Below are 26,813 nucleotides of genomic sequence, written 5' to 3'. Positions count from 1 at the left end.
CAAGTTACCCCAATGATGATTGTGGCCAAGTTTAGTTTAATTTGGCCCAGTAGTTTCAGAGGAGAAGATTTTTGTAAAAGATTACTAAGATTTACGAAAAAATGGTTAAAAATTGACTATAAAGGGCAATAACTCCTTTAGGGGTCAACTGACCATTTTGAGCATGTTGACTTATTTGTAAATCTTACTTTGCTGAACATTATTGCTGTTTACAGTTTATCTCTATCTATAATAATATTCAAGATAATAACCAAAAACAGCAAAATTTCCTTAAAATTACCAATTCTGGGGCAGCAACCCAACAACAGGTTGTCCGATTCATCTGAAAATTTCAGGACAGATAGATCTTGACCTGATAAACACTTTTACCACTGTCAGATTTGCTCTAAATGCTATGGTTTTTGAGTTATAAGCCAAAAACTGCATTTTACCCCTATGTTCTATTTTTAGCCATGGCGGCCATCTTGGTTGGTTGGCCGGGTCACGCCACACATTTTTTAAACTAGATATCCCAAAGATGATTGTGGCCAAGTTTGGATTAATTTGGCCCAGTAGTTTCAGAGGAGAAGATTTTTGTAAAAGATTACTAAGATTTACGAAAAATGGTTAAAAATTGACTATAAAGGTCAATAACTCCTTCAGGGGTCAACTGACCATTTTGGTCATGTTGACTTATTTGTAAATCTTACTTTGCTGAACATTATTGCTGTTTACAGTTTATCTCTATCTATAATAATATTCAAGATAATAACCAAAAACAGCAAAAATTCCCTAAAATTACCAGTTCAGGGGCAGCAACCCAACAACGGGTTGTCGGATTCATCTGAAAATTTGAGGGCAGATAGATCTTGACTTGATAAACAATTTTACTCCGTCAGATTTGCTCTAAATGCTTTGGTTTTCTAGTTATAAGCAAAAAACTGCATTTTACCCCTATGTTCTATTTTTAGCCATGGCGGCCATCTTGGTTGGTTGGCCGGGTCACGCCACACATTTTTTAAACTAAATACCCCAATGATAATTGTGGCCAAGTTTGGTTTAATTTGGCCCAGTAGTTTCAGAGGAGAAGATTTTTGTAAAAGTTAACGACAACGGACGACGACGACGGACGCCAAGTGATGGGAAAAGCTCACTTGGCCCTTTGGGCCAGGTGAGCTAAAAATTACCTCGACCAAAAAATTTAACCTGAAGCGGGACAGACAAACGGATGGACAGAGGAATGGACGGATGGAGGAACGGACGCACAGACCAGAAAACATAATGCTTATAAGTGGGGCATAAAAACTTACTGTATCTTATCAACGGTATCATCTTTTGGTGCATATTCCAGTAAATTTTCATGTAGATGGTCAAAAACTTCTTTTCTCAATTCAATCTGAGTTGTTGATAAGACATGATTTTGTCCTGTTCCAATTACCTCCCCTGAGTCAACTTTCTGACAGGTAGAATAGACAGAGGAGGACAAATTACCTGAAAATTTAAGGAAGATAGAAATTGATGCTTTATTTTACATACTATTCAACATTTGTATACAGTATATGAATTGGTTTGTTGGTTGTGATTGATTAATTTTGTGTTGACAAATATATATTTATCTATCATCACTGTTACTATTTATAAATGGTGAGACTATAGTTCTATAATGACAAATATCTGATGCATTTATGACGAAGATTTTAATCTCAACAATGATAAAAAAAATATATCAGTTTCAGATACATGTGATTTATTCAACCATCCTTTTATATATTTCATCTTTATTTTTCAACCTTATTATATAAAAATAATAATGATAATGTATAATTGTTTTATTGTTTCACATATTGATTGACAAACATATTATACAATAACTGATAAAAACATATATAGAATGATCAATATGGCTGATGAGACACATGGCATAAAAAAAATACCAGTACTTGTTCTTATCATATACATCAACTCTTGGAACAGGTAGGCTCATCTTAACAACACATCACATAGTAAGTGGCCCAATACCTTAAGATCGGATCCAACATTTGTGACATACTGGGAAATAAATCTTGTTTATTCCATATTGATAAAATTTTAGTGTTTTTTGTTTTTTTTTTATATGAATGGGATTTTGAATGAATAAGGATATTCACCTGCAGAAAAGTATATTCACCACCCAAAACGCAAGTTTTTACATGCATAAATTTGGTAAAAAACGTTTGATGTAAAATTGGTAATAATTGCCATTACATACATTTCTCTTGGAAAATGGAATAAAACAATAACTGTCTTTTTTTCGGTAAATATGTGCTTTTAAAAAAACTGATATTCACTGAGACCAACGCCTGAAGTGAAAACAGTTTTCAAAAGTCAATAAAACTACATATTTACCTTATCAAAAGACAGTAATTGTATAATATTCTTGCAAATTGTTATTTCTAGGGTAACATTAAAATATAAATAGCTGTAACATGTTTGGCTACTGTTGTAACATTATGTAAATCGACTGTTGCAGAAATCTGTTATCTGACCATGCTTAAGCTTTGCAGGAAACACAATTAGTGATAGTACTGACCTAAATACTTTAGAACATACTGTAACTGGAGCTAGTGTTATTCCCCTTTGGTGTCACATTGAAGGGTAACATGCAAATATTATTTCACATATCAAACAAATTATGTACATGCAATGTATTTTCTATATATGGAAACAGACTTGTTGTTAGTCATGTGATCATATTAGCATAAATATAAACAAATAAGTATATATAAGCTCTGAATTTAAATAAGAGTCTTGTGGCTAAATGAAGGAAATAATATGTAATATTAATAATATATGTTACTACAACTGATTCTTTGCACCATAAACTTTCAATTTATTGCAATTAAAAAGAATTAATAATTCAAATTGTTATGAGACCACCTTTAATAGGAATTTTTTACCTATAATCACTATACAAAATGACACAGTGTTTTTTTGTCGACTTTTTAAAAATATCTCTGTCTGAAAATTTTATTTTTTAGCTAAAAGTTAATAGGCAGGAATATACGATTTTCTTTCCCATATGCATTTTTAATTAGCTCATTAGGAAACTTTTACCCTTTTTAACTAAGCTTGTTACTAACAGGTAACCAGTATTTACAGGTCAAAACCACATTATAAGAAATTTCCACTGTTAATTCAGTGTATCATTGTAAATCAGTTGTAGTAAAAAGGAAGAAACTATAGACAACTTTTATCATATCTGTATATGATTCTAGATATTATGTTTTTACAAGTTCATTGAAATTTTTTTAATGGCTAAAATGATATGTTGATCCTAGCCTACTGTTGGATGTCAACAAATGAGCTGCCTCGGATAGATATTGATCTTATGCAAGTACACATATACATGTACTAGACTTTTCTTGATTTTGGAAGATATATATAAGACGAATTTAGGACTTCTTGTCGGGCTCTTTTTCTAACTCAATTTTCAAACTTCAGTAACAAATTTTGCATAAAGTTTTTTATTTCAATTCGAAACAGATAATTTTATATTCATTTGCATAAGATCGATTTCTATCCAATGCGGCTCAAATGTTCAACTTTCACATTAATTTTTTCATCCAGAAAATTGTTATACCTTGAATCAATACTGAGAATATGATAAAGGCCTATAAAGATTAAATATGGGAACTTGTTAATTCTTCTATTACCTCTTGATTCCAAAGCTAAAATCAAATATTTTTCATAATTAACATTTTCAGAACATAATCACAATTGAAATAGAAAGACAATCCAGGGTTACCTCCCTTAGAGAGTTTTATGTTCCGACAAAATAACAGTGTGTTAAAAAAACACAGATCCTCAAATAAATATGATGGATAAGAATTTACAAGTCATGATTCCTAGATGAGTTTTATTGGAATCAAATCAAAAATTCTTGTAATAGGTTTAGATGAACATCTTGCTAAATAACTTTGATTTTATAACTGAATACATTTATTCAAAATCATTATAGGGTGGTTATATTAAAATCTGTGTAAAAAATGGAAACAATACTTCTATGAGTACAAAATAATTAAAATAACTAAAGGGAGAAAATCTAAAATTAAAAAATTTGTATTTCAAACATATTTTCTATTTGAGGGAGCCTTTTAAAGCTTGGATAATACTGCTTTTATAATCATTTAAATAGAGTTATTCCTGTTATTGTTTCTCACCTGAAACTTGTGGGGGTGGTTTCAGCTTAAACACTAATGAAGGTTGTGAAAATTTGACCCCTGCTGTGTCTTCATTACTCTGAAAATATAGTAGACAAATCTATATTAAAACAAAAATATAGTAGACAAATCTATATTAAAACAAAAATATAGTAGACAAATCTATATTAAAACAAAAATATAGTAGACAAATCCATATTAAAACAAAAATATAGTAGACAAATCTATATTAAAACAAAAATATAGTAGACAATAAAATTGAGAATGGAAATGGGGAATGTGTCAAAGAGACAACAACCCGACCATAGAAAAAACAACAGCGGAAGGTCACCAACAGGTCTTCAATGTAGCGAGAAATTCCCGCAGCCGGAGGCGTTCTTCAGCTGGCCCCTAGACAAATCCATATTAAAACACAATATAGTAGACAAATCTATATTAAAACAATCTATGCTTAGTAAGACTTTTATTTATTTTATAGTTCTTATCATATCAGTGGCTCTTTCTCTGAATTTTATAATTGGGAAAAGGTGAGGTTTCTATTGTTTGAAAATTTGAAAAAAATAACCTTTCAAACAGATTTTGTCTTCGAAATTGGGAAAAATCATACTATCATTTTCTATGTTCAGTGGCCTGTGAAAATGGGGTAAAAAATCTAATTTGGCATAAAAATTAGAAAGATATCATAGGGAACATGTGTACTAAGTTTCAAGTTGATTGGACTTCAACTTCATTAAAAACTAACTTAACTAATTAAAGAACCTTAGTGAGCACGCTCACATACCCCACGTCCCCACATTGTCATTGGAGAAATTAAATAAGTATAAGAAAAAATATTGAATAATAATTTCCTGTCAATATACATAGTATGTCCTTATTATCTACAAAATTTCATGAAATTCTGTTGTGTGTTTTCAGAGGAGTTGAGATGACAAACTGTTGCAGAAGTACATTGAAGCAAATAAGTTCAAAGGGGCATAACTTCTAGAAAAAAATTGAACCGTAATTTCCTGTTGATATGCACATCTACATAGTATGTCCTTATTATCTAAAAAGTTTCATGAAATTCTGTTGTGTGGTTTGAGAGGAGTTGCGATGACAAACTGTTGCAGTAGTACATTAAAGTAAATAAGTTCAAAGGGGCATAACTCCTAGAAAAAAAATTGAATCGCAATTTCCCGTCGATATGCACAACTACATAGTATGTCCTTATTATCTGGTTTCGTGAAATTCTGTTGTGTGGTTTGAGAGGAGTTGCGATGACAAACTGTTGCAGTAATACATTAAAGTAAATAAGTTCAAAGGGGCGTAACTCTTAGAAAAAAAATTGAATCGCAATTTCCCGTCGATATGCACAACTACATAGTATGTCCTTATTATCTGAAAAGGTTTCGTGAAATTCTGTTGTGTGGTTTGAGAGGAGTTGCGATGACAAGAAACAGGACTGACGGACTGACGGACGGACGGACGGACTGACGGACGGACAGACTGACGGACGGACAGACGGACGGGTCAAAAACATTATACCCTCCGCAACTTCGTTGCGTGGGGTATAAAAACTTTAACCTGCAACAGGACAGACGAAGGAGGAACAAATGGACCAACAAACTGATGCACAGACCAGAAAACAGTATATGCCTCTACTATCATAGATGGGGTATAAATAAACCTATAGTGAGGTTATTTTAATAGGTATTTACCAGTCATCAAATTTTATTTTGACCCATTCCCCATGTCCATTCTCTATTTCATTTTCCGAATACTAAATTTCACATTTAACGCTTTCTAGCTAGCTTTTCAGTAATTTATTTCCACTGTAGAAATGGAGTTCACATTAAAAGATACAAAAAATTCACCAAAATTTTTGCAAATATGTGATTGTTTTTGAGTTATTGTCTAAAAACTGGAAAATACGCTTTTTGTAATTAAAAAAAAAAAAAAACAATTAAAAAATGTAAAATCTAAAATAAAAAAAAATAAAAAGGGAGCTCATCATGTCAATAGATGCAAACAATTCACCAAAGTTTCATGCAAAATCATAAAGGATATTTGTGTTATTGTCCGACACAGACGGACAACAGAATACCATAATACGTCCTGTAAATGGCTGTAAAAAAACATGTGTTGCTGTTAACAACAGGGGAAAAACATAATCCTGCTCTCTTTCTGGTACAGATATATTTTGTACTTTCTTTTACAACATGAAATGCATCAAGTAGTGATTTTAGGTTAGCAAACATGATTTTTATGAAAAAAAAATTAAATCAGCTTTCTTTAAAAAAAAAATATAGATATATTTAGATAGATTTTCTGTTGCTTACCTTTTGTTTTAAACATATTAAGCATTTTACATTTCAAAAAAATCTCAGATTTTATTTGCAAAATTTTTGTTGAATATGCATCTTTCAGCCTTTTTTGAAAACAAAGTCTAAAATATTGCAATAAAGGAATTACTGTACATGTGCATATTAAATTATACATCGGCCTGGGAATAAATTCATCTGTAGATTCCTAACTCATGTACATATTAAGCTACATGTTTTTGTTTTCTACATAGTTCACTAGCTATAAAACTTCAAAACACTAGCAAAATTTACAAGTTACCATGTTTTATATAAATATTTGTGCACAACACACAATAGCACTATGTAAAACTTAATTTTCAATTCTAGAATCAACACTGTGCATCCCATATAGCCTGCAGTATACTAGTATTGCAGTTAACCAGTACACTATAGACCAATTGCACTAACAAAGCTTGGATCCAATAGTCAACTGAATCCTTGCCCTGTAATTCTATACAATAACAACTGGTTTCTGGTTAACATCAATATCCTATACACAGGGAAAACACAGTGATGAGAAGTGCAACCTAATTCCAAACATCACACCAATCTTACTCTTTTAAAACTCTTTGTGGGTAGATTAGGTAAAGTTTGTGACAACTAAAAACAAAATGAAAAGCAAATGTTAAAAGCACAAACAAATTGTTGATGGAGAAAGGATCTTTGCATTGTGCTGAAGTGTATTTTTTAGTCAAATGGAATTTTGACCAAATGAATTATGTTAAACATGAAATTTTGTAAATTATGTTAAATATGAAATAAATGTCATAAATTTTGTGTTATGACAGAAGGAAAAAGCATGTTAGTTACATGGCCATACAATATGTTAAACAAAAGCAGATTATTGCATATTTAAGAATGAAATATATTTGTGTAAAATTTTCATATAAAATATGACATACAGAATGTTTAAGTTTATAGTCATTTCAGAATGTTCACAAATGAGTTATTTTAATGTACAAAACAAGAGATGGAAATAAAAAAAAAGAAAATATTCCAACAATATAATTTATCACCTGTCACTGAGTGATATGAAGGTTTGCTGTGGGACCTTGTTTATATAAAGCATAGTTCTTGTTAAACAGTGGTAGAGATAGAGTTTTGAAATAACAAGCAATGATTGTTTTATCAATATCCGTATACCTGTGATTGTTGAATCTGTGATTGGCTTTCACTTTTCTCTCCATCAGTACCCTCAGCAGGTTCTGCTGTTTCTGTGCTCTCTTCCTCCTTAACTTCTTTCACTTCCTGCTAAATGTTCAAAGACTTTATAATTATTTGGTTTACATTTTAATAAAATTTATGTTATCACACGTTTTAAGGGGGCACTCCACAAAAAGCTGAACCTATCTAAATAAAATGTATATATATACTGACCTCAAAAGTGGGCTAAAATAATTCACAGTTATAAGTTATTTCTATGATGCCAATTTATTATCCATCTAATCATGCTAATTGTCCCCACATTTCTCAATTTGTATAGAAGAATCAAAGATAAAGTAAGTTAACAAATGCTCTCAATGCATTTTAACTTTTTTACTAACATTGGACACAAAACAATAGTAGACATTTAAAGTCAAAGTTTTATACAGTTTGTATAATTTGTATAGAAAGTTTTCTTATTTTGTAATGAGCTGATAACAATCATGTAATTATATTTAAGAATGTTATATGTAAATTTAAATAAATGGGAATGTGTCCATGGGACACTAGGGACACATATGATGCCTCTGCTGCATATCATGTAAAGTTATAAAGGGACATAACAGAAGAATGGTAAAAGTGGGACGAAAGATACCAAAGGGACAGTCAAACTCATAAATCTAAAACAAACTGACAACGCCATGACTAAAAATGAAAAAGACAAACAAACAACACCACACACGACACAACATAGAAAACTAAAGAATAAACAACACGAACCCCACTAAAGTTGCGTACTGAAATTTGTACTTAATCTGAGTTTTGTGGTAATAAGTGTTGTGTATGAGTTGTATAACAAGTTGGTTGATGCTTAATTAAGTTAGAGTACAGAAATGAAAAATTCAGCAATTTTTCCATTTGTAAGAGCATAACTCCAGAACATTTTAAAAGATGCCACCAAAATTTAAACTTGATCTATGGTTTGTGGAAATTAGCATTGTGTACCAGTTTTATAACATTTGGTTGAGGCAAACTAAAGTAAGAGAACAGAAGTCAACTTTGGGATGTAGAGACATACAACGGTAAAACTCAATGGCCCATTCACTACAGCAGGGGCATAAAAATTATCATGAGGAAACAGGAAAAATTTCTATATTATTTCTAAGGATATTTTTTGCAACAATAAATCAAATAGCATGCCCAATCATATGGTGCCCTTTATTTGAATAAGAATATGACTGACTTATCTCCCTTGATAGACTTTTACCTTTCTTTCAATGTTTAAATAGGTCAGTGTTCTTCATTTTTCCCTAAGGTAAGGTGTGTGTTTTGAAAAAAATCACTTGCAACCAGGTGTTTTTTTGGTTTTAACATTTCAAACCGTTTTTTGTTTTTTTTAACTTTTGGTGGGGGTTCTCAAAAAGAAGGATTAGTACTTTTGTATTGTATTCACATTAAATAAAATAGAACTGGTCTTCTGCTATAACTTCGTTAATTCTAGCCTTTCATTTGTCAAATTAGTTTTGTGGATCTTAGAACGCAGATATGGCTTTTGCAGGACTCCCTCCTCCTGCATATCAGGCGCAGATCAAGCCATTTTAAAAAGGGGGGGGGGGGGTTCCAACTATATGCTCCCATTCAAATGCATTGATCGGCCAAAAAAAAGGGGGTGTCCAATTCCCGGAACCCCCCCCCTGGATCCGCCACTGCATATGCATGGCTTATCAATCCAAGTGTCTGTCCTGTTCCTCACTTTAGTGCTTTTTTTTGACACACAGAACAGTATATGTGGTGATTAGTCATTTAAAGTCCTGTTCATATTTATCAGCTTGGGAACAACACCTCAAATGTTCGAATGAGGGATAACCTCTCAATGTAATTACTATCTCTTTTATGAGGGAAACATTTATCAAGATACAAATTAGCACATATTTATTTTATTTATAGAAACTTTTCCCAAAGAACTATACATCTATTTGGTATTACATGGTCAAAACATGTCCAAGAATTTTGTAATATTCCTGGACTTATATATCTTCTTAATCATTAAAAATAATGGGACCTCTTTTAGAAAACTTGTTCAAAATATAACAATTTTTATCCCCTTTGAAGTTAAAAAAATAAATTTCTCTTTTCTTGTCTTCAACAGAATTAAAATGACCTCTTGCCAGAAAGACAGTTCCTCATTTAAGGAATATCTCTCATTTGGGGGATTGTTCCACACTTGTTTATTGTCGCGATTGCTTGCGTGCCTTTTCCAATGTTTTGATATTTTTCAATTACAACAATTTCAATAAAACTATCTGTTTTAGTTGACTTATTTGGCCTAGAATTTTCCTTATCACCATCGTCATCTGACTTTCTCTTCCACTGATTAATACAAGAAAACATTGAAATTTTGACAATCCACCATTTTTGTCAATGAAAACAATCAGCAAGGCGCAATTAGAATTGAAATTTTTACGATGTGGAACCGAAAAAAAAAATCTGGAATTTAAAAAAAAAAAGCCAACCACCTTTGGCACACTGGGCTTTAATGCTGAATGGAAAACACTGTAGGTGACAAACTTTCATCAGTATATAGTTATCAAAGGTACCAGGATTATAATTTTGTACGCCAGACACATGTTTCGTCTACATAAGACTCATCAGTGACGCTCATATCAAAACATTTGTGAAACTGAGAAGACTTCCAATCAGTGAATTTGAAGTAAATGAACTTTATCATTTATATAATTGGTTTGGTGTCAAACTAATCTTTATGCCTTGTATAGTTTTGTTTAAAAACTTGATACTTCAGGAAATGAACAAATAGAACATTTAAACAGCTTTCAGAGGAAAATATTGCATTTTATATCTGGAAAATATTGTGATAAAAACCTTTGGTTCTTCTTTCTTCTGTAATTTTGCTTTGATATTATCTAGTTCTGTAACCCAGCTTTCTCTTGGTAACTTATGTATCTCCAACCAGATGTCTCTTGATTCTGGATCTATTTAAAAAAAATGTAAAAATACTGAACTGAAATAACTTATATCTTTCATTTACAAGAAACAAAAAACATCTTTGTAAGTGTTTTCCACACTAGAAAAAAACTAGTTCCCTTACCATATACGAATTGTTGGAAATGGCTCTTTATCATTTAATATAAGCAACTGTTTTGAAAGTCAACCGACCATGACTGAGGAGGTGTCTGCACCATAAGTCATGTTCTTATTCTTCTCAATCTTGACAATTCGTGAATAAAGAGCCATAAGACTTTTGTGAAAGTTGCATCCGATGTATGGATGATTCAAAGAAAACCTTATTCATAAGCATTATCAGGCAATCTTTTTTGTGACCTTTTTGCTAGTGTCTCTCAGTTTATAAGGACTTGTTTATGTTAGCCACCCACTAACTGTGTGTCTATAGCTATTTTGTAGGATATTGGTTGTGTGAGTCACTAGTCAGTTATGCATATCATTATCTCTATTCTATGCTTTCAAGGATTAGGATTTTACAACGCCTTACAGTCACCAACTGACTACATAAAATGTATTACAGTTTTTGTGAGTCTCTTGTATTTGGCTGTTATAATTATGAACCATATATTACACACAGTGGGTACTCCATAACTATTTATATCAGGATACTTATTTTACATTTAATATCAGAATACTTATTTTAAACATTTGATATTAGGATACTTTAACAATTAAGAACTTACTTTCAAAAACAACACCCAAATAATCTCCTTCCTTTGATGCTTTACATTTGCTGATGATCATTTTATCTGTTCCTTCCTAAAAAAAATAAACAATATTCATTTTTTTTATAAGAGTTTTCAGTATACGATATTTCTAAACAACAAAAAAATTTATGTTACCCACAGTTTGAAAATAAAACACAAAATATTGGCAGAAATTGTCTAATTTGATGAAGGCAATATCATTTGACATGTTATCAATTATAATGTCATCCAGCTGATCAAGGTATAAGAAGGTGTTGATTAAAAAAAGAAAATTCTTACAGGGACGTGAAGAAAATCAGCTGATACTCACTATTGCTTAATCTATCCCCAAATCCCCTACTTGTGTCAGTAATTTGCAAAATTTTGGAGGTCAAAAACTTACTACCACTACTTTTTATAACTATAGTATTTGACATAATCAAATGATTCATCTTTAAGCACTAAATGCATCAGCATTTGTATAAATTGCACAATCATTGTACATATTTTGTTATGAATGCAGATTTCTAGTGAGAAAAATTAGTTGACCATAAAAAATACGAAAACTGTCTTTTGATATGTAAAGTATGCAGGTTTTTTCTGAAAAGGCGTGTGATATTATGTACAACTACATTATTCTTTAGACTCGTAGAAACCAGTTGGTCAGGAGGAAAAATATTTTCATAGCATAAACGTGATTGTTGTTATATTTTACATGTTTATTTGTTCCTTCTTGTATCTGAATTGTTATGTTATATGCAAATAAAACGCATTTAAATGTTTAGTGGTTGTTTTTTGCATATTCTTGTGTTCTCTATTGTCCCAAAGAAGTTGTATTTGGTCATGTCCAAATAAGAAATGAAGGATACTATTTTTCACAGATGATCTTAGATGACAAACCTTGATAATGGTTATTTCTATGATTTTCCTCAGTTCTGACTAAACAATTCTGGATTCAACACTTGATGTATTTTTATTTTTCATACTAGTAGTAACCATTTATATTATGTCCACAGTTTACACCAAAGAATTTTAAGGGTCAGCTGAGGACATAGAGTTATCAAAGTGCTTGTGAGCACTGAAGGCTAAATGTTGTCTTCAATTTGCAATTTGGTGAATTTCTAAATGAAACATTCTAATATGACGGGCTTCTTTCGCTTTATGAATAAACCCATGCTCTAAATCCAATATTTTTTTTTGCACATGTGTATATTGACAACTGCAGAATAATGAATTTTATCAAATTGGCATGCATTTAATATATTTCATTAACTTTAAATGCTTCCAAACTCTTATATGATGCACATGTTGTTTCTTATTCATTTATTATGACTGTAATGCGTTGCATTCTGAAATTGACATATTTGACCTAGATACGACAAACGTTCATGCTGGCTGTTCAAAAACTCCTCCCTCTTAAAAATCACAGTGCTAGCTGTTTGCTTCTTTACAAACAAAAAAGGGAGGTTCATTGAAGAGCCTACACAATCGCTTTGCCCTTATACACATTGGACATATAAATTACCTTAATTGTCCTAATCAGAATCGAAATAATTGATGCAAGCTATACTTAATTGTAGTTTTAACATGGGTAGGCATTATATTCGTGTTATTTTATAGCCCTCACTATGGCTAGGGCAAAAATATTCATAAATATAATGCCAATCATGTTAAAACTACAATAAAGTATAGCTTGCATCAATTATTTCTTAATTAAATTGTTTTTACTAGCTGTGAAAAAAAAAGGAAATGTGTTGTTGGACCTTTTTTTTGTATAACAGATTCATACACCATACATTACTAATGTGATTTTTAATGAGAGTAATTCCCATAAATCAAATAGTGTAAAATATTTTACTTTTATATAATCTTTAAAGTATAAACAAAAGAATTATTTGAAAATGATTGGTTAGTGTTTGATCATTTATTAAAGCAAAACCTGATACCTGTTATATCAAATAAAACTTTATTATAATTTTACCATCAATGACCCAACATCATGAGTGCAACTGATTAACATCAAATTTTATTACAATTTTTTAACACAGAAAACATATTAAAGTCATAATTCGAAGCTTTTAATCATTCCATGGAAAAAACATATAAACCAAAGTTTTTATTGCTAAGATTTTGTTGCCATATTTTTTTTCTCACTATAAATACACATAAATCAAATTATATTTCTTAACAACAAAATATAAATATGATGATGAAACCTTTGTAAAATGAATAATATTTTTCAGTTTCTAAAATAATAAAATTCCTCCTTTATCCAGGTACAAGACAGTATACAAGATATTCCTTCCTTTTGATTAAGGAAATATTACCAATGTTATTTCAACTGATAGGGCGGAGCTTATTTTTTAATTTGCATAAGGACAGTCTATGTGAAGATGTGTGTGATAAGGATAATTACCGTAATAATTATTATTGAATATTAATCCCCCATCAGTGTCGCTAAACGCACATTCAAAAGAACTGAGTGTGTAATTTGGGGTGAATAACTGGACACTTCATTGACGAGTTTATCTCAAAACTCCTGTCTATAGATGGACTTGTCTTTAATAAGCGAACTTCTTAAACTCCGCCCAGTCAAGTGAAATAAATCTAGTTATATACATGTAGATATTATACATCTAGGTTGACAGTAATACATTTTATCTACACTCCTCCTCACGTACCTATAGTCACATCATACACTTACCTGCAAAGACAGTCTACTAGACTGACGTGTACTTAAAGGCATCTGCATTAATGTTCCAAAATATGTCATATAATATTACTATATGTTTTACAAGATTTATCCTTACAGTGACAAAAATTCATATTTAGGCTTTATTTCAACAGCATTATTCTTATCTATTAACTTAAAAATGTAAAGAGTATATAGCAAACACTTCAATAGCTAAGACCCTTGAAAAAACTTTATAAGTTGCTATATTGACTTGTAGTTACCAAGAAAAATGAATTATTTACAAAGAGATGTAAAAAAAAAATTTTAAAATACAGCACCTGCCCCTCACCCCCCACCACCATCTTTGGAACAAAGATATACATTTTAATTTTAATTACATTAAACCATTCCTAAAAAGAGATAGAAATAGAAACAGAAATTCTTCATTTGACCAATTATGGACCGTTGCTGATTTTAAATTTCATACAATGATTGCAATGATTTTTCTTTTATGGAAATTAAACAATAAAATACAACAGAATAAAACATTGTCAGCACATGAAAGAGAAAATTAAAAGGGGAGACAAACAATTAATATATAAGGATTATTTCCTTATATTAAACTTTCAAGATATGTAATAGAAAAAAAAGCTGCACCAACTGATTAATTATAAGGGTAATTTTTCCCCATCTTCAATTTATATTACTATAAAAAGCTATACTGAGCAATCTTTCCTCCTGGATTTGATATGCATTTTTGTTGTTGCAAGGGAAGGTTTCAATAGAATATTATATTACAAGGGCAAAACTTTGTTATTCAAATACAAAATTAGATATTATCCCTTTATCTGATCAATCAATAAATACCTTGATAGTAATACACAGACAGTTTTATATACACTCCCCCTGACCTACCTAAAGTCATATCATACACTTACCTGCAAAGAGGTTCTACTTGATTGACGTGTACTTAAAGGCATCTGCATTAATGTTACAAAATATCAAATGTATTTTACAACTTATCTTGTATCCTTGAGTTTAGTCACAAAAATATGCTTTATTTCAATGGCAACTGAGTGTCTAACTGTTAGATTGTCTCAAACAAAAGGTAGAATATTGATGGTACAATGGTTGATCATGATTGCATGTATAAAAAATGCTATGACTTGTTATGTGACAGAAACATGTTATAAAACATCTAGATATATATCCCTAAACAATCTTTCAAATGAGTGTGTTTGATCGTCTTGTACACTTTTAAGAGCTTTTATAGAGACTTTCTATTTTGTTTGAAAAGTAGGGGTTATCTCCAATTGTGCATTGCATCGGTAAAAATAACACATGAAATTTCTTGCCCATTACTTGTATTGAGATAAGTATGGTCTAAAAATGTTGTATCTAATATTTCAATACAATCATTTTGGAATTAATATACATTTGAAACCTGAATTTATCTAAGTGAATACAAGAATATTTACATTTTAGTTAAAATATATCAAATTTACAACAAATTTACAATAACCATAAACTACTAACAGAAATGCACATGATTAAATAAGCACAAGAATTCATTTTATTCATGCATATGATCTTTTGTAGATTTTTCCTGAGTATTATGAATTTTTGTACTTAAATTAGTTGTGTTCTTTCCATGTTATAAAATCAAAGAGCTCTTTGGAAAAGTGTATTTTGCTATAAAATCTGTAAAGAAGATAAAATCTATCATGTATATTACCTGGTGTTCATTCAAATGTTTCAGCAGATACAGTTTATCACCAGAGAATGCATGTAGTCTTGAAAACCCTAAAAAAAAAAAAAAAGAAGAACTAAATATTTAAAATAACCAGTAAATTGAATACTTAATTCCATATGTTGATACATGATATATAACAGTGATTTGTGAATGTTAAAATATTAGTTTTTAAAATTCATGAATTCATTGAAAGCAATTATCTGGATGTCTTAAACAATATCATTTCAAGTGAATCCTTAATGCTTTAATGGTTATCCTGGTTAGTGGAAAAATAACTCTGAGTGATGAAAACCAGAAAGAAATATTTTAAAAGGTACAATGCATTCTTGACTAACCATATGAATGTACATGGCATTCAGGAATAAGAGCAAACAGTGGTTAGCTCACAGTCAGAATAATGTGTCAAATTGAATTTGCATGTCTTCCAGCAAACAAGCATTTCCATTTTTAATTTTATTTAATTCTTTCTTTATTTAAAATTTATTTTATTTTATAAATATCAATATAAGTCATCATATCTTACCCATATCATCAATAGATACAAGAAGATATACATTAGGTGCAATTATATGTGCCCTGATATACTGGAGATCTACTCTGTCTTCTTCCCATAGGGTCACTTTCTCCTGAGTATTAGCATCTATCACAATAATTCCTTTAGAATGACCTATAAACATGTAAAGACCATCTCCGCTATCTGTCATACATCCACATTTACGTAGGTACTGTACAAAAAATTAAGAAAAAATAGATATAATGTGTAAATGTCTATAATGTACATGTACAAATGTATGTTGACATAAAATATACTAGAACACACCAGTGAAATCATGGGCATTTAGAGCGTGGTTGAAAGTATGCAAAGTGTTGTACAATGAATTTTTGTAAAATATTTTCTGGAGAATTTCAGAAAAGGTAACAAAACTGCAGAGGGTTTTTCAGGGGGCCCGCCCCACACCTTTTCTGAAAAGAAAATGTTTGATTTTTTAGGGAATCATGGAAGCATGACTTGTGCTTGGTCCCCTCTTAGGCAGTCAATGGGCCCCATTTATGAAAAATTCTGGATCCGCCATTGAAAAGTCATGGGTACATTGTACTTGGAGACACCTACAATTATGTTAAGCCATCCCCCTTTTTTCAAAAGTCAGTTGTTTTGTTTTCTATTAATTTCCATGATTTTCGGGTTTCATGAACATACATGTACGCATATTATGAATAAAATGTATTTGCTATTAACTATCAATTTCAAGTTGCTTCTCCACAGCGTTCAATGCTATATCATATGGATAATCTCTATATATTATTGGGAGTATAATCATAACGTTAAAATAATTGTCCTGTCCCCGAATAGTTATGCAAATAATGATTAAAAGTTAAAAAGCCGGAAATCTTGCCTACATACATAAATATATATATATATATATATATATATATATGCATGAATTGGTGGATTAGTGGCACGTTCCTTTGTTTGTTAATATGAGTTTTTAGTGGATGCGGGTGTATATTTGTTTATAGCGCAGAATTGGTGGATTAGTGGCACGTTCCTAATTGTTTGTTAGTATGAGTTTTTAGTGGATGCGGGTGTATATTTGTAAATAGTGCATTAGCCAACCTACTATGTAGGAGTGCGCCGATCTAGAACGGCAAATTCATACCTGTTGAAAGAAAGGAAGTCGATGACTAAAAGTCAATCCGAAAACGGAAACAATATGTGGACTACTTTTTTTACCTTTTACTCCCAAAATAACCATGGTAAAAGTTTCACAATAAGTTGCCAGTTCTGTAAGTTTCTTACAAATAAGTTCTTAAATAAAATAGAGAATAGAAATGGGAATGAGTCAAAGAGACAACAACCCAATCAAAGATTAAAAACAGTCAAAGGCCACAATGGGTCACCTTCAACAAAGCAAGAAAATCCTACACCCTAAGGCGGACTTTAGCCGGCCCATTAACAATAATGATTACTCCTTCAGTGAAAATGGATGTCAAGCTAAATTTTAAAAACATATCATTAGATGGATTCTGCATATTTCTAGGTTATATCTTTATGAACTTTTGTTGAAATTTTTATACAGTGATACCTACTTAAACCGAACCTCTTCCATGTCTTCAGGACTTGAGATTTTGTTTGGTTTTGGACGATGATTGGTTTTATCAGGCTCACAATGCATACAATTTGAACTGACAGTGTTTAAGAACATGCTTGGTTTATACAGGTTTAGGTTAATTCAGGATTTGGTTTAGTCATGTGTCACTGTATCTTTATATACATGTATATATATAATTAATTTAAGAGACTTTTACTGCAATAACTGTTACGGTGCATGATTTCCGTTATTTCATTTATGATATCATGCACTTCGCAAGTAACAAATGCTGCAAATTATTGTTTGTTTTAAGATGCATTAGCTAAAGCTAGTGAATGCTAGTTTCTACCTCTAAACTTTTTGTATTTTCATGTCGGGGTGGTCGAACTTTTCTGCCCTCCTCAAGTCTTTCATTCTCTCTGGACTCAACTATATCCCATACGTCTTCCACTAACTGTCCAAGAACCTTATCAATCATACGATATGGTTGTGGTAGTGGGTCTTTCAGTTGGTCAGGATCAGTAATGTAATCATCTTCATCTTCCAGTGGAATTCTGTCCAAAGATGGTGGTGTAAAATTAACATTTTTTCTAATGTAAACAGGCATTTTTTTTAACAAACTGTAGTTCTGGGGCCCAACTTTAAACAAAAAAGTTATTAAATGTTCATATGTAATGTTAAATTATCATCCGTGCATATTTGAGTAATCTGTGGGATATTATTCTGTTTCCAAGTCGGCCATATTACCGGAAATGAAAACAAACACCATTCGGAATCAAAGCCAACGGACTTTTAGTTAGAATTTATACATGACTCTCAAGAAGTACCGATGTTGTAACCTTTGACCCTTTTTGCTGGATAAGGAACTTGCAACTTTCAATTTACATGTAGGTGTGAATTTCATTAACCATGTCTTCACACTCAGATTTAGCTACACAGATTGTGAAATTTGGAGCGCAGACGAATGGAAGAGACAAGTTCTTCAGGTGAGCTTTTCTAATGGCAATGGATAAAACACAAGTGCCGTGGAATAAAAGAAAATAAGTGAATTTGACTTAAAGTTCAATATGTAGGACGTTGTGGACCATTTTTATGAAAAGTTCAATAAGTAGAATATTAGAAACTGGATCTGCAGTCACTATCATTTTCTGGGACAATTGACCTTGTTCAAAATCTACCAAAAGTATACTATAATTTCCAGAGTAGACATGAGATATTGTAATGAAATCAATTATTTGTTGTTACTTTTTGGTTGATTATTTTTTGTTTTCATGCGTTAAGGCTTCAATAAAGTTAAAAGTGTAACAACAATGAAAATGTACAAATTTTGTACACTCCCCCAAAAAGAATTGCACTGAAGGGAAGTCTGATAGTTGTCTCTCTGCTGAGGATCTCACTTATAAGCGACAAGAAGAATAAATTAGCAACAAGAAAATAAATATATAGATGTTGTTTACATTATGTAGAAACATGCAGCATTACAGTGTGTGTGGTTTTATTTTAAATATTTGAGAATATTCATTACTCATTATTTCATAATAACAGTTTACTGTATAAATGAATAAATAGATAATATGTAGCATGATATAGAGTCAACTTGGTTGATATATGAAAGGTTTAAACCATATTATTATATTACACAGCTACTTTTGCATAGGTACTATTTCTGTACCAAAAATCTAGTACTGAAAATTTACTTCTATGATATTCAGTACAATTTTGGTACCTTAAAATTATTGTAATATTTAGGTACATGTATTTTACAGTACTTGATTTGTACTTGAAATCTTAGTACTACAGATTTTTGGTAACACCATTACATTTTCAGCAGTTTGTCTATTTCAAATCTCTTAAAATTTGATTATTAAACATTGAATATTGCGATCACTGTTGGTATTATTTCTGTACCAAAATTTTTAATACAAAACAAGTACTTTAAAATACAGGTACCTACATGTAAATATTACAATAATTTTAAAGTAAAGAAATAGTACTAAATATTAAAGGTACATTTCCAGTACTACAGATTATTAGTACAGAAATAGTACCTATGCAAAAGTAACTGTGTAAGATACATGTAATCTAATCCTATTTATTCATTTCACTAAAAAGGTCCATGTATTCATGTATATAAAAATATATATACATTTATATACAATGATATAGGACATGTAGGATAGGACATGGGATTGTAACATTACAAAAATGTTCAGATTAATACACCAATAATAATAATACATTTGTATAATACTTGAACAGCATTGCAGAATCACTTGAGCCATGTCTTTTCTGAACTTTTGTGGAACTTGAGTAATAAACTAGAATATTTGTAGAATGCCTACCTGTGAAAAATTTATACACTAATATGACAAAAAAAGTAGAACACTTTAATTTCCTGCATGCCATTTCATAAATCAAAGATTCTTCTCTAATAAACAGCTGGACCAAAACCTGATTTCAATCATCCATGGTATCTTTAACACTTTAACATCCTTCAGCTTGACTTCAATCATCCATGGTATCTTTAACACTTTAACATCCTTCAGCTTGTTTTAAGGATATTGTATCAATCACTTAAATACAAAATGTATGATCAGATGTTATATTATGATTGTTAAAAAGGCACCCTAATTGGTTCAAAAAAAAACATGTCATGTCTGTGTCATTATGGTGATTTGGTAGCCAAGACATTTACCAAAGTACTACAGTATCATTAATATATTTATTGACTTTAAATCTTCAGGTTATTACAGTATGGAAGTAAATTAATATCCTGGTACTTACAAACAGACCAGGGAAAACTGGATTTCTTGGAAAAGCTGAAAAAATTAGAAACATCTATGAGTATGACCAGGAAATGTAAGGTTACAATGCACATGTTAAATATTTGATGAACGACGAAAAAAAAATACAAAACAACAAGTTGAAATTGTATGAATAATTAAATTTGTTATAACCTCTATCATGTCTATTATGACAACTTTTTATACGACCGCAAAAAAATTTGGCGGTCGTATAGTGGTAAGATCGTTGGCGTCGTCGTTGTCGTCGTCGGAAGACACATTGGTTTTCGCACTATAACTTTAGTTTAAGTAAATAGAAATCTATGAAATTTAAACACAAGGTTTATGACCACAAAAGGAAGGTTGGGAGTGATTTTGGGAGTTTTGGTCCCTACAGTTTAGGAATTAGGGGCCAAAAAGGGCCCAAATAAGCATTTTTCTTGGTTTTCGCACCATAACTTTAGTATAAGTAAATAGAAATCTATGAAATTTAAACACAAGGTTTATGACTTTCGCACCATAACTTTAGTATAAGTAAATAGAAATCTATGAAATTTAAACACAAGGTTTATGACCATAAAAGGAAGGTTGGGATTGATTTTGAAAGTTTTGGTCGAAACGGTTTAGGAATTAGGGGCCCAAAGAGTCCCAAATTAAACTTTGTTTGATTTCATTAAAAATTGAATAATTTGGGTTCTTTGTGTATGTAGATTCTTAATTTTTGGTCCCGTTTTCAAATTGGTCTACATTAAGGTTCAAAGGGTCCAAAATTAAAGTTAGTTTGACTTTAACAAAAATTGAATTCTTGGGGTTCTTTGATATGCTGAACCTAAACATGTACATTTTTGTACTTAGATTTTTGATAATATGGGCCCAGTTTTCAAGTTGGTCCTAATCGGGGTCAAAAATTAAACTTTGTTTGATTTCAACAAAAATTGAATTCTTCATGTTCTTGGGGTTCTTTGATATGCTGAATCTAAACATGTACTTAGATTTTTGATTATGGGCCGTTTTCATGTTGGTCCAAATCGGGGTCCAAAATTAAACTTTGTTTGATTTCAACAAAAATTGAATCCTTGGGGTTCTTTGATATGCTGAATCTAATCATGTATTAAGATTTTTGCTTATGGGGCCAGTTTTCAAGTTGGTCCAAATCTTGGTCCAAAATTAAACTTTGTTTGATATCAACAAAAATTGAATCCTTGGGGTTCTTTGATATGCTGAATCTAAACATGTATTTAGATTTTTTATTATAGGCCCAGTTTTAAAGTTGGTCCAAATCGGGGTCCAAAATTAAACTTTGTTTGATTTCAACAAAAATTGAATATATGGGGTTATTTGATAAATGCTGAATCTAATCATGTATTAAGATTTTTGTTATTTGGGCCCAGTTATCAAATTGGTCCACATTGAGGTCTAAAGGATCCAAAATTGAACTTTATTTGATTTCATCCAAAATTGAATTCTTGGGGTTCTTTGATATGCTGAATCTAACCATGTAAAAATGTATTTAGATTTTGGATATTGGACCATAATATGTAAATGTCCAATTTAAAAATTTTAAAGTTTTTAAGTTTAAGTTCTTATTTTAGACCATATTCATTCTGTGTCAGAAACCTATGTTGTGTCAACTATTTAATCACAATCCAAATTCAGAGCTGTATCAAGCTTGAATGTTGTGTCCATACTTGCCCCAACTGTTGAGGGTTCGAACTCTGCGGTCGTATAAAGCTGCACCCTGTGGAGCATCTGGTTTTAATACATATATAAATAAGCCATATTTTAATCCACTGAAACAATCCTACGCATTATAGAATTTCAAAATAAGAAGATGTGTATGATTGCTAATAAGACGACTATATATATACAGCTATGCACCAGAGACCAAATGACATAGATGTTAAACACTATAGGTCATTGTATGGCCTTCAACAATGACCAAAACCCATACTGTATAGCAAGCTATTAAATGCCTTTAAATGTTTAAAACAAATCAAATAAAAATCTAATGGCCTGAATTATGTACTGTACAATTTACAAAACAATCATAGAATTAACATATTTAAGCAACAAATGACAACCACAAAACTAACTATACGTAACATTGTAGAAGTACACTCAACAAACCCATACACAATAAAAACATTTCATTTGTAATTAAAAGACAAAAAAGAATCATGTTGAACCCTGTATATCTGTGTGCTAAAACATTTGTCAATTGTAAGAAAAATTTTAAAAAGGACACAATCACAAAGTTTCATACTCTCTTTTGCTACATGTACATGCGCATATTGAAAAAAACGTCACTGAAACCAACATGTGTGTGTTTCCAATTTTCATATAAAAATGATAAAAATTCTGGTACGATTGACAATAAGACAACTATTTCTCCTTAGTTCAAATAAAGTTGGATCTGAGCAATGACAGATAACCGTAAGGCCTTCAACAACAAGAAAAACCCATGCTGTATCACTGGCTATAAAAGGCTCTGAAAACAGCCTCCAACAACAAGAAAAACCCATGCAATATCACTAGCTATAAAAGGCTCTGAAAACAGCCTCCAACAACAAGAAAAACCCATGCTGTATCACTGGCTATAAAAGGCTCTGAAAACAGCCTCCAACAACAAGAAAAACCCAAGCTGTATCACTGGCTATAAAAGGCTCTGAAAGGCAATTGAGAAAACTACATTGTACATGTATGTTTATAATGTGCTATTTTGAGTTCTGGTTCCATATTTTTACAACTGACATGTGGATTGTTTTGTATTTGTTTTGTATTACATGTATGGAAAAAAACAACAATAGTTGCTGTGTTTGAAATGGTGATGCCTGTTCACAAAAAAATACTATTACATGTATGAGGTCAATGTATCTCCTTTTAATGGGTTGAAATTTTTTGTGGTTTGAGACTAATTTATTTGTTTCCTTTTGACAATTTGAGATATTTTTTAAAATTGAAACGAGTGCCATGTTTGTAGGAAGTTCTGTGTACATGTGTTGACATGACTTTTTTTTGTTGCACAATGATGATTTTGTTGGGGTTGACAGAGAAGAGAAAGAAGTTTGATATTGGTAAATAGATCTAGAGGGTAATAGGGTGGTAACTGCAAAAGTATAAAGAATAGAGAAAAATGTCAGACACAATTTTAAAGATACAGAAATGAAACTTTGTCTGATTCAATACCTTTGCATTTCACTTGGACATGTTGGATGATCATATTTCTACAGTTTATTATAAAAATAATTTCAAGTATCCATGTAGATATAGTTTATTTTAAAAATAATTTCAATTATACATGTAGATATGTATGATCGATTTTTAATTAGAAATATATCATTTCAGTACTGAGATTTGGAAAGAGTTTAGACTTCATTCTGGCAGCTTTAAAGACAATCCACATATCAGATCCTGTGCTGAAATTAACAATTACAATGTCAAAAATTGCACAATCAGTGTTCCTCATATTTGATCACATCATATTTGCTCACAACTTAGGAATCATCAAAGCTGATAAAGAAAAATGGTCCAGATATTCATCACAATGCTGGTTATTTAGCTTAACCTTGAACTTACTCAGAAATTCTTACGACATTCTGTCCATTATTTCGAATGAGGCCAAGGCTCAAGAAAACCGTCAGCGTAGAGGCCAGTTTATAAATGACGGAATCGAGCATAATGTCACATCTCGAAAACCAATGGGAAGAGTTCAGATTTTGAAGAAGTGTTGCTATGAAAACCAGCCTGTTGTTTTAGACTTTGTAAAAAATATGTCAGATTTGGTGCTTCCATTAAATTCTTTAGGTAAAATTAAAGTTTCAGGTGGTATTCAAGGCTCCTTGGGGTTACTATCATCAGCTATTGGTATTGCCACAGTTTGGAGCCCCATACTGAAATTGGTGCCCTGAAGATCTAAAAAAATTGTTGATACATGTATATTATTCATGTTTTCTGTGATATAAATGTTTCAAATGTTAAATTTATTTGTTAATGATTGAATAATTGAAGTTTATTGTCCATGATTACTGATATGCTAAACTTTTATCTACCACAATGTCATCAATATTATGTTTACAAAATAAGTAAATATGGGATTACAAAGATATCAAGATCACCAAAACCAGAATTTTTTGTCTTATATGGTCAAGAAATCAAGTCTGTATAGCAAGATTTTTACGATTTATGTACATGTTTTTATAATACCCAACAGAATGACAAACACCCATTTAATTTATTGTGCTTCAGAAACTTAAAAAATAACAATGTAGCAGTATAGTCTTCCTCAGTTTATGGAAAGGTGTCCACATTACAAAGGAGTATGCACAAATGCTTTTAAGAATTAAAAATGTTAGTATGACTATAACATTTTTAAAAGATGCTGTTAGAACTTTGTTGTAAATCTTCCTGTGCTAGATAGGAAACTTCCCAGTGGTGATCAATTTTGAATTGCTGGGTACTATTGTTAGTGAAAAAGATGAAAGTATCACAGTCTGATTATTTTTTTTATAATTTGTTATTATGATGATACATGTACATAGTATGGTATGAAATGAAATCCACTACATTCTAAGTGTTATAATGTTATATGTCATGCAAAGAAATACTTTAAACCCAGTGGCGGATCCAGAATTTTTTTCATAAGTGGGGACCTAAGAGGGGACCCACTCCAGTCATGCTTCAGTGATTCCCTATATAATCAACCATTTTTTTCCCAGAAAAGAGGGGGGCAGGCCCCCTGAAAAACCCTCTAAATCTGCCTCTGAAACCCATTCATAAACAAAAAAATCTGGACATTTCTTCTCCTTTGTTTTTGTTGAAATAAACAGATATACAAGCAGTGTTATCACCAGATATTTCATATAGCATCCTTGTTAAAAAAAAGAAATTTGAAATACCATAATGTTTTTAAAAATTGTAGCATCACATCCATAACACAATCTATAAGAAATCAATTCAGATAGCATCAAATTCAGAAATATAGCATCACATTCAGAAATATAGGATCACATTTACAAATATAGCATCACATTTACAAATATAGCCTCACATTTACAAATATAGCATCACATTTACAAATATAGCATCACATTACAATGATGCTAAAATGTCCTGGGGAGAAAACTGTACAAGTAATTACATTATTGAAAATTCTCTATCCTCAGGTTATTACTTTCCTTAAAAATCACTTTTTCAGCTTTATTCATCTCATATTTGTAATTATAGTTAACACAGTAATGTTTACCATTTTCTTGAATGTTACAGTGTGAAATATTATTTTGATTTGAAGATTCATGGAGAATAGTACCATGTTTTTTGCAAGCTTGTCAGAAAAAGTGTTAAATTACATTTTCCCATTTTGATATCTTTTTGTGATTTGCAGTATTTTTTCACCTAAGTATACAATGTGCTTTGTATATTTTACAAAATTGTTCCATACAATTAATTATTCTAACATTATTACATTGATTCCTATTATGCATGTGCTGATTGTGCTAAATATATTCAAGTCAGTGGCGGATCCAAAAATTTTCATAAGTGGGGGCCCACTGACTGACCTAAAATGTAAGAGGGGGCCCGCTTCAGTCACGCTTCAATGATTCCCTATATAAGCAACCAATGTTTTTCCCAAAAAGGGGGGCCCGGGGTCCCAGGGCCCCCTTCCTAAATCCGCCTCTGCAAGTATGTGATTCATCAGCTAATTTAGCTTTATAATCATAAGATAACAAAATCACTTACATGCAAGTCCTTATACTTTGTATTACTTAGATTTTCTTTTGTCATATATATTTCTATTTTGCATAAAATCAATATATCATCAGAGGGTAATCTATAATTATAAATGGTTTCCAAGATAGCCTTCCAGTGGCAGATCCAGAACTTTTCATAAGGGGGGGGGGGGGGGGGCTGACTGACCTATGCGGCTTCCTTCTGATTGAGTCTGTCTTTAAAAACAGTATTCATGATCACCAGCCATTTGGAAGGTGTATAGTGGATATATTATTATTCTTGGGATACCTATTTTCATGAAGTACACATTTTTTAAAGGCTGCAATACCGACTTTTGGAAAATCCATGAAAAAAACAAGTTTTCCTCATTTCAAGAAAATTGGTATCCAAAAATAAAATAAATCCACAGTATGAGA

The 26,813-nt window shown here is 31.2% G+C and overlaps 2 protein-coding genes across 10 annotated transcripts in view; one reads left to right on the top strand and one right to left on the bottom strand.

Annotated features, from left to right (window-relative positions):
- Positions 1–18,639, bottom strand: part of LOC143072270 (WD repeat-containing protein 93-like) — a 41,084-nt gene extending 22,445 nt beyond the window's left edge. For 4 of the 9 annotated variants that reach the window (XM_076247131.1, XM_076247130.1, XM_076247127.1 and 1 more), the window contains exons 1-10: positions 18,237–18,639; positions 16,321–16,522; positions 15,780–15,847; positions 11,368–11,443; positions 10,544–10,653; positions 7,664–7,771; positions 7,076–7,120; positions 4,179–4,257; positions 3,672–3,686; positions 1,290–1,470 (exon numbers count right to left, since the gene is read on the bottom strand). In XM_076247131.1, coding sequence (XP_076103246.1) covers positions 1,290–1,470; positions 3,672–3,686; positions 4,179–4,257; positions 7,076–7,120; positions 7,664–7,771; positions 10,544–10,653; positions 11,368–11,443; positions 15,780–15,847; positions 16,321–16,522; positions 18,237–18,494 — 1,142 coding nt within the window. In that variant the 5' untranslated portion in view covers positions 18,495–18,639. The remainder of the gene's footprint in view (positions 1–1,289; positions 1,471–3,671; positions 3,687–4,178; positions 4,258–7,075; positions 7,121–7,663; positions 7,772–10,543; positions 10,654–11,367; positions 11,444–15,779; positions 15,848–16,320; positions 16,523–18,236) is intronic. The other 5 variants (XM_076247128.1, XM_076247129.1, XM_076247133.1 and 2 more) reach the window with 5 other exon arrangements.
- Positions 18,640–18,715: 76 nt separating this feature from the next.
- Positions 18,716–26,564, top strand: LOC143072272 (peroxisomal membrane protein 11B-like). Its single transcript, XM_076247136.1, has 3 exons — positions 18,716–18,873; positions 20,631–20,746; positions 24,016–26,564. Exons 1-3 carry the CDS (start codon positions 18,797–18,799, stop codon positions 24,576–24,578), a joined length of 756 nt encoding a protein of 251 aa, XP_076103251.1. The 5' UTR covers positions 18,716–18,796; the 3' UTR covers positions 24,579–26,564.
- Positions 26,565–26,813: the final 249 nt, after the last annotated feature.

This window comes from Mytilus galloprovincialis, chromosome 4, assembly GCF_965363235.1.
Source record: "Mytilus galloprovincialis chromosome 4, xbMytGall1.hap1.1, whole genome shotgun sequence".
Classification (NCBI taxonomy): domain Eukaryota; kingdom Metazoa; phylum Mollusca; class Bivalvia; order Mytilida; family Mytilidae; genus Mytilus; species Mytilus galloprovincialis.
This window is presented reverse-complemented; position numbering and strand designations above follow the sequence as displayed.

What these genes read in the sequence shown, in the direction of transcription:
- LOC143072272 (XM_076247136.1), top strand. Translation starts at nt 18,797, where the DNA reads ATGTCTTCACACTCAGATTTAGCTACACAGATTGTGAAATTTGGAGCG. An exon ending in GGAAGAGACAAGTTCTTCAG is followed by an intron (nt 18,874 to 20,630) that starts GTGAGCTTTTCT and finishes TTAAATCTTCAG; the next exon opens with GTTATTACAGTATGGAAGTA. An exon ending in TATGAGTATGACCAGGAAAT is followed by an intron (nt 20,747 to 24,015) that starts GTAAGGTTACAA and finishes ATATCATTTCAG; the next exon opens with TACTGAGATTTGGAAAGAGT.